This window comes from Drosophila nasuta, chromosome 2R (assembly GCF_023558535.2).
Source record: "Drosophila nasuta strain 15112-1781.00 chromosome 2R, ASM2355853v1, whole genome shotgun sequence".
Lineage (NCBI taxonomy): Eukaryota > Metazoa > Arthropoda > Insecta > Diptera > Drosophilidae > Drosophila > Drosophila nasuta.
The window spans coordinates 760785-774084 of NC_083456.1; the positions used below are offsets into that span (position 1 = coordinate 760785).

General features: G+C 40.7%; 1 protein-coding gene across 1 annotated transcript; it reads left to right on the plus strand.

Annotated features, from left to right (window-relative positions):
- The first annotated feature begins 1478 nt into the window (after positions 1-1478).
- Positions 1479-4011, plus strand: LOC132787789 (uncharacterized protein K02A2.6-like). The gene is made up of 3 exons (XM_060795085.1): positions 1479-2812; positions 3668-3785; positions 3859-4011. The coding sequence occupies exons 1-3, from the start codon at positions 1479-1481 to the stop codon at positions 4009-4011; spliced, it is 1605 nt and encodes a 534-aa protein (XP_060651068.1).
- Positions 4012-13300: the final 9289 nt, after the last annotated feature.

Consider the following 13300-nt stretch of genomic DNA (forward strand, 5'->3'; position numbering starts at 1 on the left):
CCCATCATCTGCGTCACAAGCAGGATCAGCTGAATGCCGCCGAGCGGCAAGTGCTGCAGCTGCAGACACGCATTCGTGATCAGGAGGCGCTGGAGCGGGTCAAGGAGCTAGGCAACGTGCTGCAATCGCTGCGCAACAGCACCGAGGTGAAGGAGCGTGATCTGCGCGATCGTCTCATTTGTTAATGCTGAAACAGATGAATTGTGTTTCGATCAGAAGTAAACAACCTGAAAAATCATCTTGCATAAATGATTAATGTGGGAATCTGCACAGAGCAGCGAGATCGCCAAGGAGAGCGACGATGCTAGCAGCGGACACGAGCGATGAGTGTCAAGAGAGACGAGAGTTAGTTCAACATAAGTGAGCGAGCACGACAGACGTGCGTGAAGTAAAGAAATAAAATAAACGAAATTTAAGTACCACAAAGTGCGTGTTTATTACTTGATATCACGGGTCTTTACATTGGCGACGAGGTAAATTTACTATCTTGTGCAAAATAAATAGGAATTGAATTTATAAGTGCATTTTGAAATTTACTATTTCTAAGTGAAACTCAATTCCAGTGAATTGGAATATAATTCCAATGTAGGTACATGAAAACGAACGAAAAAGGAGGGCGAAAGTAGAACACAAAACGAAAAATAACGGCTTTTGTGTCTATGTTGGCGTGAGAGGCTTCGCTCTCAGAGACGATGTTCTCCACGCAAGACGAAATCTCTAAGCATAGAGTAAAAGGAAAGAGAAGGAGAAAATGATGAAGTGTTAAATTTAACAAGTCCATCGCGGCAACGTACACACGTTTGTATGTGAGCCAAAGAGAGTGAAATTATTCTAACAAAGAGAGGCTGGGTGTCATACAAGCCAAAATATTAAGAGAGACATTGTATATGGAAAAGGCTGAGTGTGGGAGATAAACCTATGCAAGCTACATATACAGATGCAAATAAGTACGAATATACATATGTACGTACAAAGAGAAGGCTGTGCGAAAGAGTTTCGTCTTGCGTAAGCCAAATATTAAATCGATCGTGTATAAAATACAAGTCGACAAAAAGAAAACATGTAAAAGGCTGAGTAATAACAAGCCAATATTTACTTATAATAAAATCTTGTGTTTCAGATAAGATGACTGATAATATTCTTAAACCATTTCTATGTGACACGATTGAAAAATCGGTGCTCAGAAATGAATGGGAAAAATGGTTAAGAGCGTTCACCATAGCTATGGAGGTTGACCAAATTGAGTCACCAAAAACCAAGAGAACAAAACTACTTCATTTGGGTGGAGTACAGTTGCAGACTGTTGCATACTCACTACCAGGCGCAATAATTGAATATGATGAAAAGCTGGACAATGATGTTTGCGGTATTTTAATTCACCTAAGCAAAATTCCACGTTCGAACGACACCTTTTTCGCAATTTGGCTCCACAGGAAGGGGAAAATTTCTCGAAATTTATTCTTCGGCTACGACAACAAATGTATAAATGCTTCTTTGGCGAATCGAAAAAGGAAATCGAGGAAATCTGTCTTAAGGCCAAAATACTGGACTCGTGGGCATCTCCTGAATTAAAGAAGAAACTTCTGAGTAAAGAGCACTCCCTAGACGAGATTATTGAGGCGTGTCAAGTCGAGGAGCAAATTAACAAACAAGCCGAAGCCATGCAGAAGCCAACCGTTGAGGCAATAAACAAAATTGTGGCTCGTAAAGCAAAACCGGGAGTGGAATGTTCTAGGTGTGGTCGGATGGGTCATGGCAATAGTGATCCCGTTTGCCCGGCGCGACTCGCCAAATGCAATAAATGCTCGAAAATAGGGCATTTTGCACGCAAATGCAAGTCGAAACAATATCCTCAGCCTAAAAATGGAAACCTCAAGCGTCGACTAGATGACGATTGTGCTGGAGAGGGTCGACCTGATTTCAAAAGGAATAAGGAAAGCTCGAATTGCTTTAGAATATGCAGCGACGAGGAAGAAGAGCTTATCAGCTGCAAAATTGGAGGCCAAGAAGTTTCTCTTATTATCGATTCTGGTTCGCGATTCAACCTCATCAGCCATATAGACTGGGAAACACTGAAAAGGAAAACCCCGGCGGTGTTTAATGTGAGATCACATTCACAAAAACAATTCCGAGGATATGCTTCTGATCAATTACTAGAAGTAATTTGTGTTTTTGAAGCACCGATATCAGCGGTACCAGATGTCGAGGTGATTGCTACATTTTTTTTTATTAAAAATGGACGACAGTCATTACTGGGGCGTGAGACAGCCATAAAGCTAAATGTTCTTCGTCTTGGCCTAAGTGTCAATCGGGTTGAAACGACCGCACCATTTCCCAAATGGAAAGGTGTCGAAATAAAGCTGTGCATTGATCCACAAATCAAGCCTGTTCAGCAGCCGGTGCGGAGGATCCCAGTGGCACTTGAAGATAAAGTTGCAGCGAAGCTGGATGAAGCTTTGAGGCGAGACATTATTGAATCTGTTACGAGTCCGAGTCGATGGATCTCCCCAATTGTCCTGGCGTTTAAGGAGAATGGCGATATTCGACTCTGCGTGGATATGCGTCTGGCGAACAAGGCAATTCGTCGAGAAATGTATCCATTACCAACATTTGAATCTTTTATGACCAAACTTAAAGGTGCACGATTCTTTTCGCGCTTAGACTTGAAAGACGCTTATCATCAGCTGGAACTGGATGAAGACAGCAGGGAAATCACAACCTTTATAACACCAATGGGACTTTTTCGATATAAAAGACTGATGTTCGGAGTAAATTCTGCTCCAGAAATTTTTCAACGTCATCTCGAGCAGCTGTAAGTAGATTTTCGAAATGTTATGAACTACATCGACGACGTTATTATCTTCGGAGAAAGTCAAGAGGAACATGACAAAACCGTAAGAGATGTCTGCAAGGTATTCAGGGAAAACAACGTACTGCTTAATGACCAAAAATGCGTTTGGAAAAGCAAACAACTTAAATTTCTTGGCCACATTCTTTCCGATAGAGGCATTGAAGTCGATCCCGATAAAGTTGATGCTATTAAAGCATTTCGAGAGCCAATCAATAAAGAGGAGATACGAAGTTTTCTCGGTCTGGTGACGTATTTAGGGAAATTTATTCCTGATCTAGCAGACTGTACGGAACCTCTATGTCAACTTTTAAAGAAGGACACGAAATTCAGCTGGGGCGAAACAGAGAAAAACGCTTTTCTCAACTTAAAGAATCGACTGGCATATGTGCCAAATCTTCAATATTTCAACCCTGGAAATCGCACCCGTCTCATAGCAGATGCCAGTCCTGTAGCACTCGGAGCAGTTTTATTGCAGTTCTCGGCTAACAATGATCCCTTAATTATTTCATTTGCAAGCCGAGCATTATCGGATGTTGAGAAACGTTATTCACAAACGGAGAAAGAAAGTCTGGCCCTAGTCTGGGCGGTAGAGCGATTTTATTACTACCTGGCTGGACTTCGATTTGAACTGGTGACCGACCACAAACCTTTGGAAGCAATTTTCAAACCAACATCGAAACCACCAGCTCGTATAGAGAGGTGGCTCCTACGTCTGCAGTCATACGATTTTAAAGTAGTGTACAAAGCAGGAAAATAGAACATTTCTGATGCGTTATCACGACTTTGTCCGCTAACACCACCCAACACTTGTGAAAGAGAAACCGAATACAGTATCCTGCATATCATCGAAAACAGTATTCCAAAATCGATGACCATCTCGGAAATTGCTAAGGACTCGGTGAAAGACGAAGAAATCATTGATGCGATGGCCTGTGTAGAGAACGACGAGTGGAAATCGGAGTCCCCAAAGCAATTTTATCCATTCCGGTATGAGTTGTCAACAATAGGACCTCTCCTTCTGCGTGGTAATCGTATCGTTATTCCAACATCACTTCGAAATCGGATTCTTGAGCTGGCTCATGAAGGCACCCAGGAGAATCGGCCATGAAAAGGCGGTTAAGATCGAAAATTTGGTGGCCTCGGATCGACCGCGACGCTGAAAAATTCGTAAAACGCTGCAAAGATTGCCTCCTGGTTTCTCAACCAGCCAGACCAGCGCCCATGGATAGAAATCCATTTCCAACTGGCCCATGGATTTGGGTAGCGTCCGACTTGCTGGGTCCTTTACCCAATAACGAGTTCATCCTGATTTTTATAGACTACTACTCTCGCTATATGGAATTTAAATTTTTAGGCTCTATTTCGTCAGCTAGCCTCATTGAAGTAATGAAGGAAATATTTTGTAGATTAGGTTATCCAAAATACTTAAGAACTGACAACGGTCGACAATATATCAGCTCAGAATTCGCGGAATATTGCAAAATTTGCGGAATAGAGCAGGTGAAGACACCACCCTATTGGCCTCAGGCTAATGGGGAGGTAGAAAACATGAATAGATCTTTAGTGAAACGATTAAAAATCGCGTATTCAAATTCAAATAATTACAAAGAGGAGATTCAGAAGTTCGTACTCATGCACAACGTGACGCCACACGGGACTACAGGAGTAGCTCCAACTCAGCTTATGTTCAATAGGGTCGTTCGCGACAAAGTTCCATGTATAGATGACATTGATGAACAATTTACAGACTCGGCTGAAAGGGATAGAGATTGTATACTAAAACAAAAAGGGAAAGAACAGGCAGACAAAAAGAGAGGGGCTAAAGAAATCGAAATAAAGGTGGGGGATAAGGTGTTTTGAAAAATGTAATTTTCACAAACAAATTAACTCCAACTTTTGGCGACACCGAATATGAAGTAGTAGAAAGAAACAATAATATTATTAAAATTACGGGTAAGACACTTATTAGGAACGTGTCCCATGTCAAGAAGATTCCAATAACGACAAGCGAGGCAACGGCATCTGTAATTTCTCCTTTAGGTAACGCTCGAGATAATAGGACATCGGTACAGGACTACCAGGAAGATGGGGAAAACAAGGAACATCGAACGGAGCGGTTGGCGGAAAGTTTACATCAACCGTTGAAGCTCAAACTTGTTAATAAAGGAGGGATGTGGGAATCTGCACAGAGCAGCGAGATCGCCAAGGAGAGCGACGATGCTAGCAGCGGACACGAGCGATGAGTGTCAAGAGAGACGAGAGTTAGTTCAACATAAGTGAGCGAGCGCGACAGACGTGCGTGAAGTAAAGAAATAAAATAAACGAAATTTAAGTACCACAAAGTGCGTGTTTATTACTTGATATCACGGGTCTTTACAATTAATGTTTTTCCCTGAAAGAAATATATTTGCTTTTTCTCTTTCTCGCAAATAAAGTTTTGTAACTAACATAAACAGATCAATTATTAAAAAATATATTTTACCCAATTTTAACAAAATATAAATATAAATTACCTTGGACTGATGTAAGCAAAGCTATGATCTGCATAACCTCATTGTCATCGGGTAGCAGATCTCTACTATGCGCCGACGTTTCAGGTACTGCCGATCGTAGTTGAGGGCTCTGCTCCCTATCTTTCAGGCATCTGTCTGTAGATAAGAAGCAGAATCCATGGTACGAGGTGTCCGGCGGTCAGACTGAAAACGCTATGGGGGCTCCCAAGAACAAAATTAGCCAATGTCTCGTATGGAGCATTTTAAAAAATCGGGCTGGGATGTCAGCCTAGACGTCGGTGGAAAACGAGACTCCAACCACCGCCAGGCACGGGGGGGAGAGATCTTCTGTGGGTGTCGCCAGCGGTCACACCTCTGATGGGGTGGGTACAGGCCAAGTCAATTGTAACAATACTGTAACAACCAACAACCCGTGGACCACGGCAAGCAAGCGCCAACGGTCTGCTGAGAGTCCCAAGCAAAGGGCTCCAGTGAGCAAGGGGCTGCGAGCACCTGGCTCCACCAACAAGAACACAGACAGTAACAGAAACACCCATAGACAGAGAGCAACGGTTGCGGAAACTGCCAGGCGGCATCTCGCCGTTGCTCTCATTGACAGAGGGGAACCTAACGGGAAAATGTCTGAAGAGCGGTGGCGGTTAACCCATAGTAAGCTGGTCGACGTATTGTTTGTTAGGATGGAGAGTGCTCCAGACAGCCCAATGCCTACATTTGAAGGCACGGTCTGGATGAATGGCGTCAAAATCCTAACATGCAAGGACGTCCCAACGTTGCTTTAGTTGAAGGCGACCGTCACCAAACTGGGCGGCTTGTGGGAGGGTCTCAAGGGGGACGTGGTTGATAGGAACAATATTCCGTCCATTCCGAAGACTAAGGTCCTGTTCCCTATAGTCGCGCAGGGCGAGCGAGCGCTTCAACTGCTTGGGAAGCAGAACCCGGCCATTCCGACGAGTGATTGATCCGTGCTGAAGGTTGATGAACCTTTATCCAGTGGTGGGCAGCACGTGATCATTCAGATCAATAAGGAGGCCAGGGATCTGCTTTATAAGCGCAACGGTAAGATGGCGTAGGGCTTAGGGAGGGTGTATCTTAACCTCAAAAAACCCGTTGTGGTCAGGGGAGGTAGAGGCAGATCTCGGGCTAGAGAGCATGACTGACGCCACTTTGAACCTCAATTTGACGGACGAGACGGAGGAGGTGGGGAGGAACCGTCCATGCAGACGGGCCCCCCGCAAGTGTGCAAACCTCTAATGAGTGTACTGCAGCTCAACCTCCACAAATCTAAAACGGCTTCGGCGGAGCTACTCCTCGCTCTGGAGGAAGAGTCCGCCTACGCGGCTTTGGTCCAAGAACCGTGGATAGTGTCAAGCACACGGCCGCTGGGCTGAAGTCGCCTAATTACAATTTATACGTCCCGACATTGGTAAGTAGATCGAAAACTGCCATCCTTGTAAGGAAGGGTCCAAAAGCTCTACGATCTAACCGTTGTGGTGGTGGAGAGCTGTGAAGGATGTATGTTGCTAGCATCCTGCTACATGCTACACCATGTACCGGCTCCTCCTGAAGAGCTGCGGTGATTGGTGGACATGGTCCCCTCCACCTCTCGTAGAGTGCTGGACCTAACCATTACGACTGAGTGTACTAATGTAGAGGAGTGTTGAGTACTGCATAGACCCTCCTTCTCCGATCATAAGTACATCCAGTTTACCATTCCATTAAACAGGGTATCTACGGCTGAGCCGTTCAGAAATCCCCGTTACACGAACTGGGTGAAATTCTCCAGTCTCGTTTCCAAGTCTCTTGGTCCGCCGAGCACTTTCAACTCGGTACAGGACCTAGAAACAACTGTTAATGTCCTCGGCTACTTTCCACGTTTCGCCAATCCTGTAGGCTCTCAAGACCGAAGAGAAGATCGAAGCCACCCAGGTGGAACCGAAATCTCTCATCGCTGTGTGGTACTAGCATGTTTCAACTTGCTAAGAAGGCGGACAACATCTATGTCTGGGACGAGTACAGGTCTCTCCTGAAGTCCTGCAAGAAGATGATACGGTCATCTAAAGGTCTTCATGGAGAACCCTTTGCTCTTTTCGGCGTGTCTCGCATGGTGTTATATCCCAACTCTTTGGAGGACCTCAAAAGTAATTTTCGTGCCCAAGGCGGGCAAATGCAGTCATGTGGTCCCAAATGACTTCTGACCAATCAGCCTAACCTCTTTCCTGCTAAAAACTTTGGAGAAGCTTCTTGATTTGCACATCAGAAGCATGCGTACACAAAAGGCAAGTTTACTGAAACGGCACTCTATTCTCTAATAGCCTCCATTGAAAAAGCAGACCACTTTAAAGAATATTCCTTGGGTACTTTTCTAGATATTTCAGACGCCTTTAATAACATCACCACTGACGCTATTATGAAGGGCCTTACCTCAGTGAACACGGCTCCACAGGTGGGTTAACCGCCTTCATGGCGACAGGCGGGTGGTGGCTACGGACCTCTACTGGTCCCTAGCAGTGACGGCCGGTCCAACCTAAATCTAAACCTAAACCTAATAAAATGAATGCCAACCGCTTCATTATATAAGTATTTTTAACTAGTTTTTTTTATTCCAACAAAAGTACGATAGGTCCAAATTTGGGAGGGGTCAGAAATTAGTTGTTTTTAAATAATAACATGCTTGATTGATATTCAAGCGGTCTTAAATTAACGTCAACTATTTTCTTCCTTTAGCAAATATGTTAAGATCCAATTTGGTGTAGAAATGTTAATGTAAAAACCGGAGTCCCGCTGGCTCGTTGTCGACTTTGTATCCGTGTATTCCTGTAGAAATGAAGCATACATTAGTAGTTTACCTTTTCTAATTTGACTTCGAAGGATTTAAAACTTAAAGGGCGATTATTCAAGTCGCTTAGTGCATCGAAATTAAAACAAGCCAAATATTGACCAGAAGATAGACTATTATTTCCTCTGATATAAAGCAGTTCGCACAGTCCGTCTTCATGTGAGACTGCCGTCGCAGAACCACAGCAACTATCAATCTTCATCATCAACAGCAAGCGATCGTGATATCGATCGCATTGCAGCCATCGAGAAGAGTTTGATCGAAAGATTTGAACAGTCACCTGACAGATCCCACCCAATTCTGGTCTTTTGAAAAGATGGCAGGTTCAAAGGCAATCGAATTCGGACAACACAAATTAAGTCAAAGCAACTTCTCAATTTGAATTTCAAAAATGAAGGGTCGTAGATTTTTCGGTATGTTCTATTTTTCTATGTTCATGCTGAATAATGATTGGTAACCGGTTATCGTTTGTGAGACAACCTCAGAGAATGAAGCCTTGTATGTTATGCGACTGAGCTACAACATCAACCGTTTGGTCAAGGGATAGACAAAACTCTCGTTTTAAGCTGCAATTGCTTAGCAAGTCGAGCTGTGATGAAATTAAGCTGAGATGCAGAGTCCTACAATGCGCGGCATGGCACGAAAACTCCAGAGCGGCATTTTGCATATACAATGGCCGTTTAAAGCAACATATATTCTGTAGGCTTGTTTATAGGGGCTTAGAAATATAGCTGAAGCGGAAATGAGCGTAGATGAATTTGAGGGCTGCGCAACTGGCTGTACTAGTGGAGCGCATTGGCAAAACTATTGGGTTGTATTCATTTGCAACAATGAAAGATTATTGTATTGGCAGTGCATTGCTGCAAGCCATGATCTCGCAGAAAATTTAAACATAGGTCCAGCCGTTTCGTTTTTTTATGACGCAGTTGAGGTGTCAAGCCTAGGCGTCATGAGCACTTCGACAAGAAATGGACTCCATTAGCCGATCCTTTCTCAACACTTGATAGCCTGTATGTGTGCCTGAAAATGAATCAGCTTTTTATCTTTTGGTGAGCAAGTCTAACGCTTTCCCATAGTTCATGCTCTATGCTGCACCTTCCGGACTAGCACGGAGAAACTGAAATTCCACAAGCTTTCTCAGATCCTCCTAGTATCCGACTAAAGTTTTGAAAATAGCAATTAATTCCGGCCGGAGCTACAGCTCTGGCAGACGCGACCTACGCAAATAATGTTGATCCAATGGCACTGCAGTAGAATTTACTCATTCAGATCGAGAATTATTGAAAATGTGCAACCTTCTTGAAAGCTTTGACTATGCCTCCCAGTAAATTTGCTCAAAATCCGATCTTGCATTTCCATCTAGCTCGAGCAATTCCAGTTTTTCGAAACTGGATTGAGTGGATTAAAACTCAGCGTTCATCTGCTCCACCGTTTCCATTGGCACCTGCAAATCCCCTTCATGGAACGTGCTGAGGTCTTCATTTAAAAATGCGTTTAGTTCAGCCAATTAGCGATTCACTCCGGTCAATTTAGCTTTAAAGAAGTCAAACTCACTTGGAAGCAAGGGAGCTCGCCGGCCATCATTTACTTCAAGCACTGTTTCGTTCGCCATTGGAAGCCATCACGAAAAAACGAAAAAAGAGCAGAATTGCAGAAAATATAAATAATATACATATGATATAGTGACATATACACTATCACACTCATTTCTCTTAGGTGACACATTCTCGTAATTATTCCCCTATCTTTCAAAAGATCCTATTGCATTCACATAAAGATCATATTCTAAACATAATCTCGTCGCGACGAACAAAAAGATCCACTTCAGGCCACTTTCGAATTAAAATTTTCCATTGCAATTTGAGGACTCAGCATTAAAACACGAACGCATACACAAAAAATTACACATAGTATGCTAAGAAGAATAAGAACTTTATTCTTCAAACTCAATATATTGTAAAGTCAGTTTTTAAAGACACTTTTTTCAGACAAGAAATCCCAATAAAGTTCGTCTATAAGTAAATTAAAATAAAATCGTTTGTTTTATTTTTTTTTTTACCCCTCGTGTAACACGAAAACCATAATTATATATAATTAGACTTTATGCTTAACTTAATATATTAGGTATTTCGTCTATTAATTTTAGTTGTGAGGGGAATGGATATCTTACTCCCCCAACTAATAGTAATTAGCTTGTCCTCATGCGTTTAATTCGAGGTACACAAGTGTATGCGTGCTTACAATTTGAGACTGTTCTTCGATTACATTTGTATCTGGTTCGTTTTTCATTGTCGCTTTAAAAAATGTTTTCATTTTCTTATGTAGTATTTATATATGGACAATAAGGATTAATAGTAATACAATTGCGATTAAAGAATTCCCTTTAATTATGTTTTCCTTATTATTGAACAGACTCATTTCTTTAATTTATATATGTGATACGAGTAAGTGCTCAATTTTAGTAACGTTATATTCAATAAATATTAATGCTGTGAATTGTTGAGCTTCATTTGTTACATTCCAGGTTATTATTATATTACATGAACAAGATATTGTTTTCGGTATTTGTTGAATGTACAAATTGGTGTTTTATGATTTATAATGTTTGCAATCCAATGATCGCTTATAATCATTTTAGAAAGGGTGTTTGAAGCCAAATTGTTATGCAAGTTAAATTTTCCTTCAACATTTTTATTTATCATTTGTCCATTCTCGTGTGGATATGGTATTATTAAGAATGCGTTGATTTCGAAATTACTGAGTGGAATATGTAACATTAAGAATATTTCATTTGTGCATGGGTGCGACTGAAGTTTTTATAATAATAAATTTTTCATGATTATTGTGTTCTATTTGGTCATGTTTAAGTAATATTGGATTGAAAATTCCTAAGCATGTTAGTTGTAGTCCTAATTCAATATCTTCAATATAATCTGCAAAATGTTCAATGTTAATTATGAATGAGTTTATTTGCCGTTTTTCTTGATTATACATTTTTTTAAAATCTTTATTAAGAGTGTCAATAAAATTATTTAAATTACTTGTCTGAATGGTGTTATGTGCAATAATTTGATGTTCAAGTTTTTTTTTGATCAAGTTTTTTATATCTCCTTTTAATAGGCTTTGTTTTCTTGGATTTTACTAATAGGGATTGTGTAAATCTCGTGTTTACCTCAAAATCACATTCAATTTTATTAAGAAAATTTATTTGACTTATTTTATTTTCTTGTGTATAATATTCGGGAATTCTTGCATATATGAAAATATCTAGTAGGGTTTAATAGGAAGTCTTATGATTATAATTATACAAAATGGTTTGAAATTTAGTTAGTTTATACTTTGTATGATTATTACTTAGCTTCCTTTTATTCGTAATTTTTCGTTTATCGTCTTATGAAATCTTTCTATATTCCTGTTTTGCTTGTGTTGATATTAATTTTCACATTTACCTTTTGTAGCTACATTCATAAGGCAATGCTAATAAATACTAAATCTTTATCTGCTTTTCTTGTCTTCTAACCAATCTCTACTTTGAACCTCAATCAATTATATAAAAATCTTTTAGGTATATTTCACTGACTTCTGGTGTAACTTCAAAAGTACGCTTTATTACGTTACAAATTTGGCATTCATTTCTTAAATTCAAAATTAATTTTCGATAATCGGGATAGTAACTAGTTCTTTTCTTTAAACCAATAGAAGGGTAGAAGGGTATTTAACATTGTGCCGGCAGAAATGTATGTAACAGGTATAAGGAGGCATCTCCGACCCTATAAAGTATATATATTCTTAATTAGCATCAATAGCCGAAACGATTTTGCCATGTCCGTCTGTCCGTCTGTCTGTGTGTCTGTCTGGATCTCAGAGCCTATAAGAGATAGACCTCCAATTTTTCGACAGCATTTGTTATGTTTGCACGCAGATGAAGTTTGTTTCAAAATTTTGCCACGCACACTTCCGCCCCCGAAAATCAAAAAGAATAAATAACAAGCGTAATTTTCAAGCTACAGCTACGAGTTTTGGTATATACAATAATATCCATAGTATTTATTTGATTGCGATCAGATAAAAATTGTCGAAGTTATTAAAGAAATAGTTTTGTATGGGCAAAAACGCCTACTTACTACTACTAGTTGCTTTGGTCGACAATCTGGTATATTTTGAATGCGGTACTATATCGATATAATAAATATACCGTTTGGTATATTTTTAGTATTTTGGTATTTCCTTTGTGGTTTTTTGTACGGGAGATCAACAATGGCTTTGATTTTGTTGGGATGTGGTTTAATGCCTTCTGAACTAATTATATGCCCGAGAAATTTAGTTTCCTTTTTCATGAATTCACATTTGTGAAGTTACAACTTTAAATAAGCTTCTCGAAGTTTTGAGAATACTTTAGATAAAGACGATATAATTCTTCAATGAAGTGAAGTAAATATTGATTTCAGTACAATTGAAAATCCACTCAACCCGACGAGAAGCCAATTTGTCTTCAATCTTCTCCGGCGGAAAGACTTCGCCGCATTTTTTGGCCTCTCGGTTGGCTCCAATGAAATTCTTTCTATTATTACTCCTCAGTCTCTTAAATGGTCCACAACGACACATAAAATTGTTCATTGCAATTATGCAAGCATCCTTGACAGGTCGTACACCTCTCAAGATAAATCGCTCTTGTTGTCAGGATGGAAACAAGCCATCTCTTCTCCTTTCGGGTACCGGCTACCACAAGTAGCGGTCCAAAGTAGTCCTATCCAATATATTTAAAAGGCCATTCATGGCTATGACGCAAGCCATCATTTTCTGTACTGGCTGCGCCCTGTGAAGCTTGTATGACATTCAGTAGTCGGCGGCGTAGATTTGTCGTCCAATACCTTTTGCGAATCTCGCCGATGATCCAGGTTTTGATAAACATCTATGACAATATGTATCGATGGAAGAATCTGATCGGCCTTCTTGCTATGTACGGGATGCATAGGGCTGCATTTACTCTGTCATATGCTCACAAGATTCCGTGCCAATCCTTTTGTGTCGCTTCTCCCGTCCGTCATACCAACAAGTACTCTGCCTCCTCACACTCAAGTGACTTAAGTGCACTTTTGA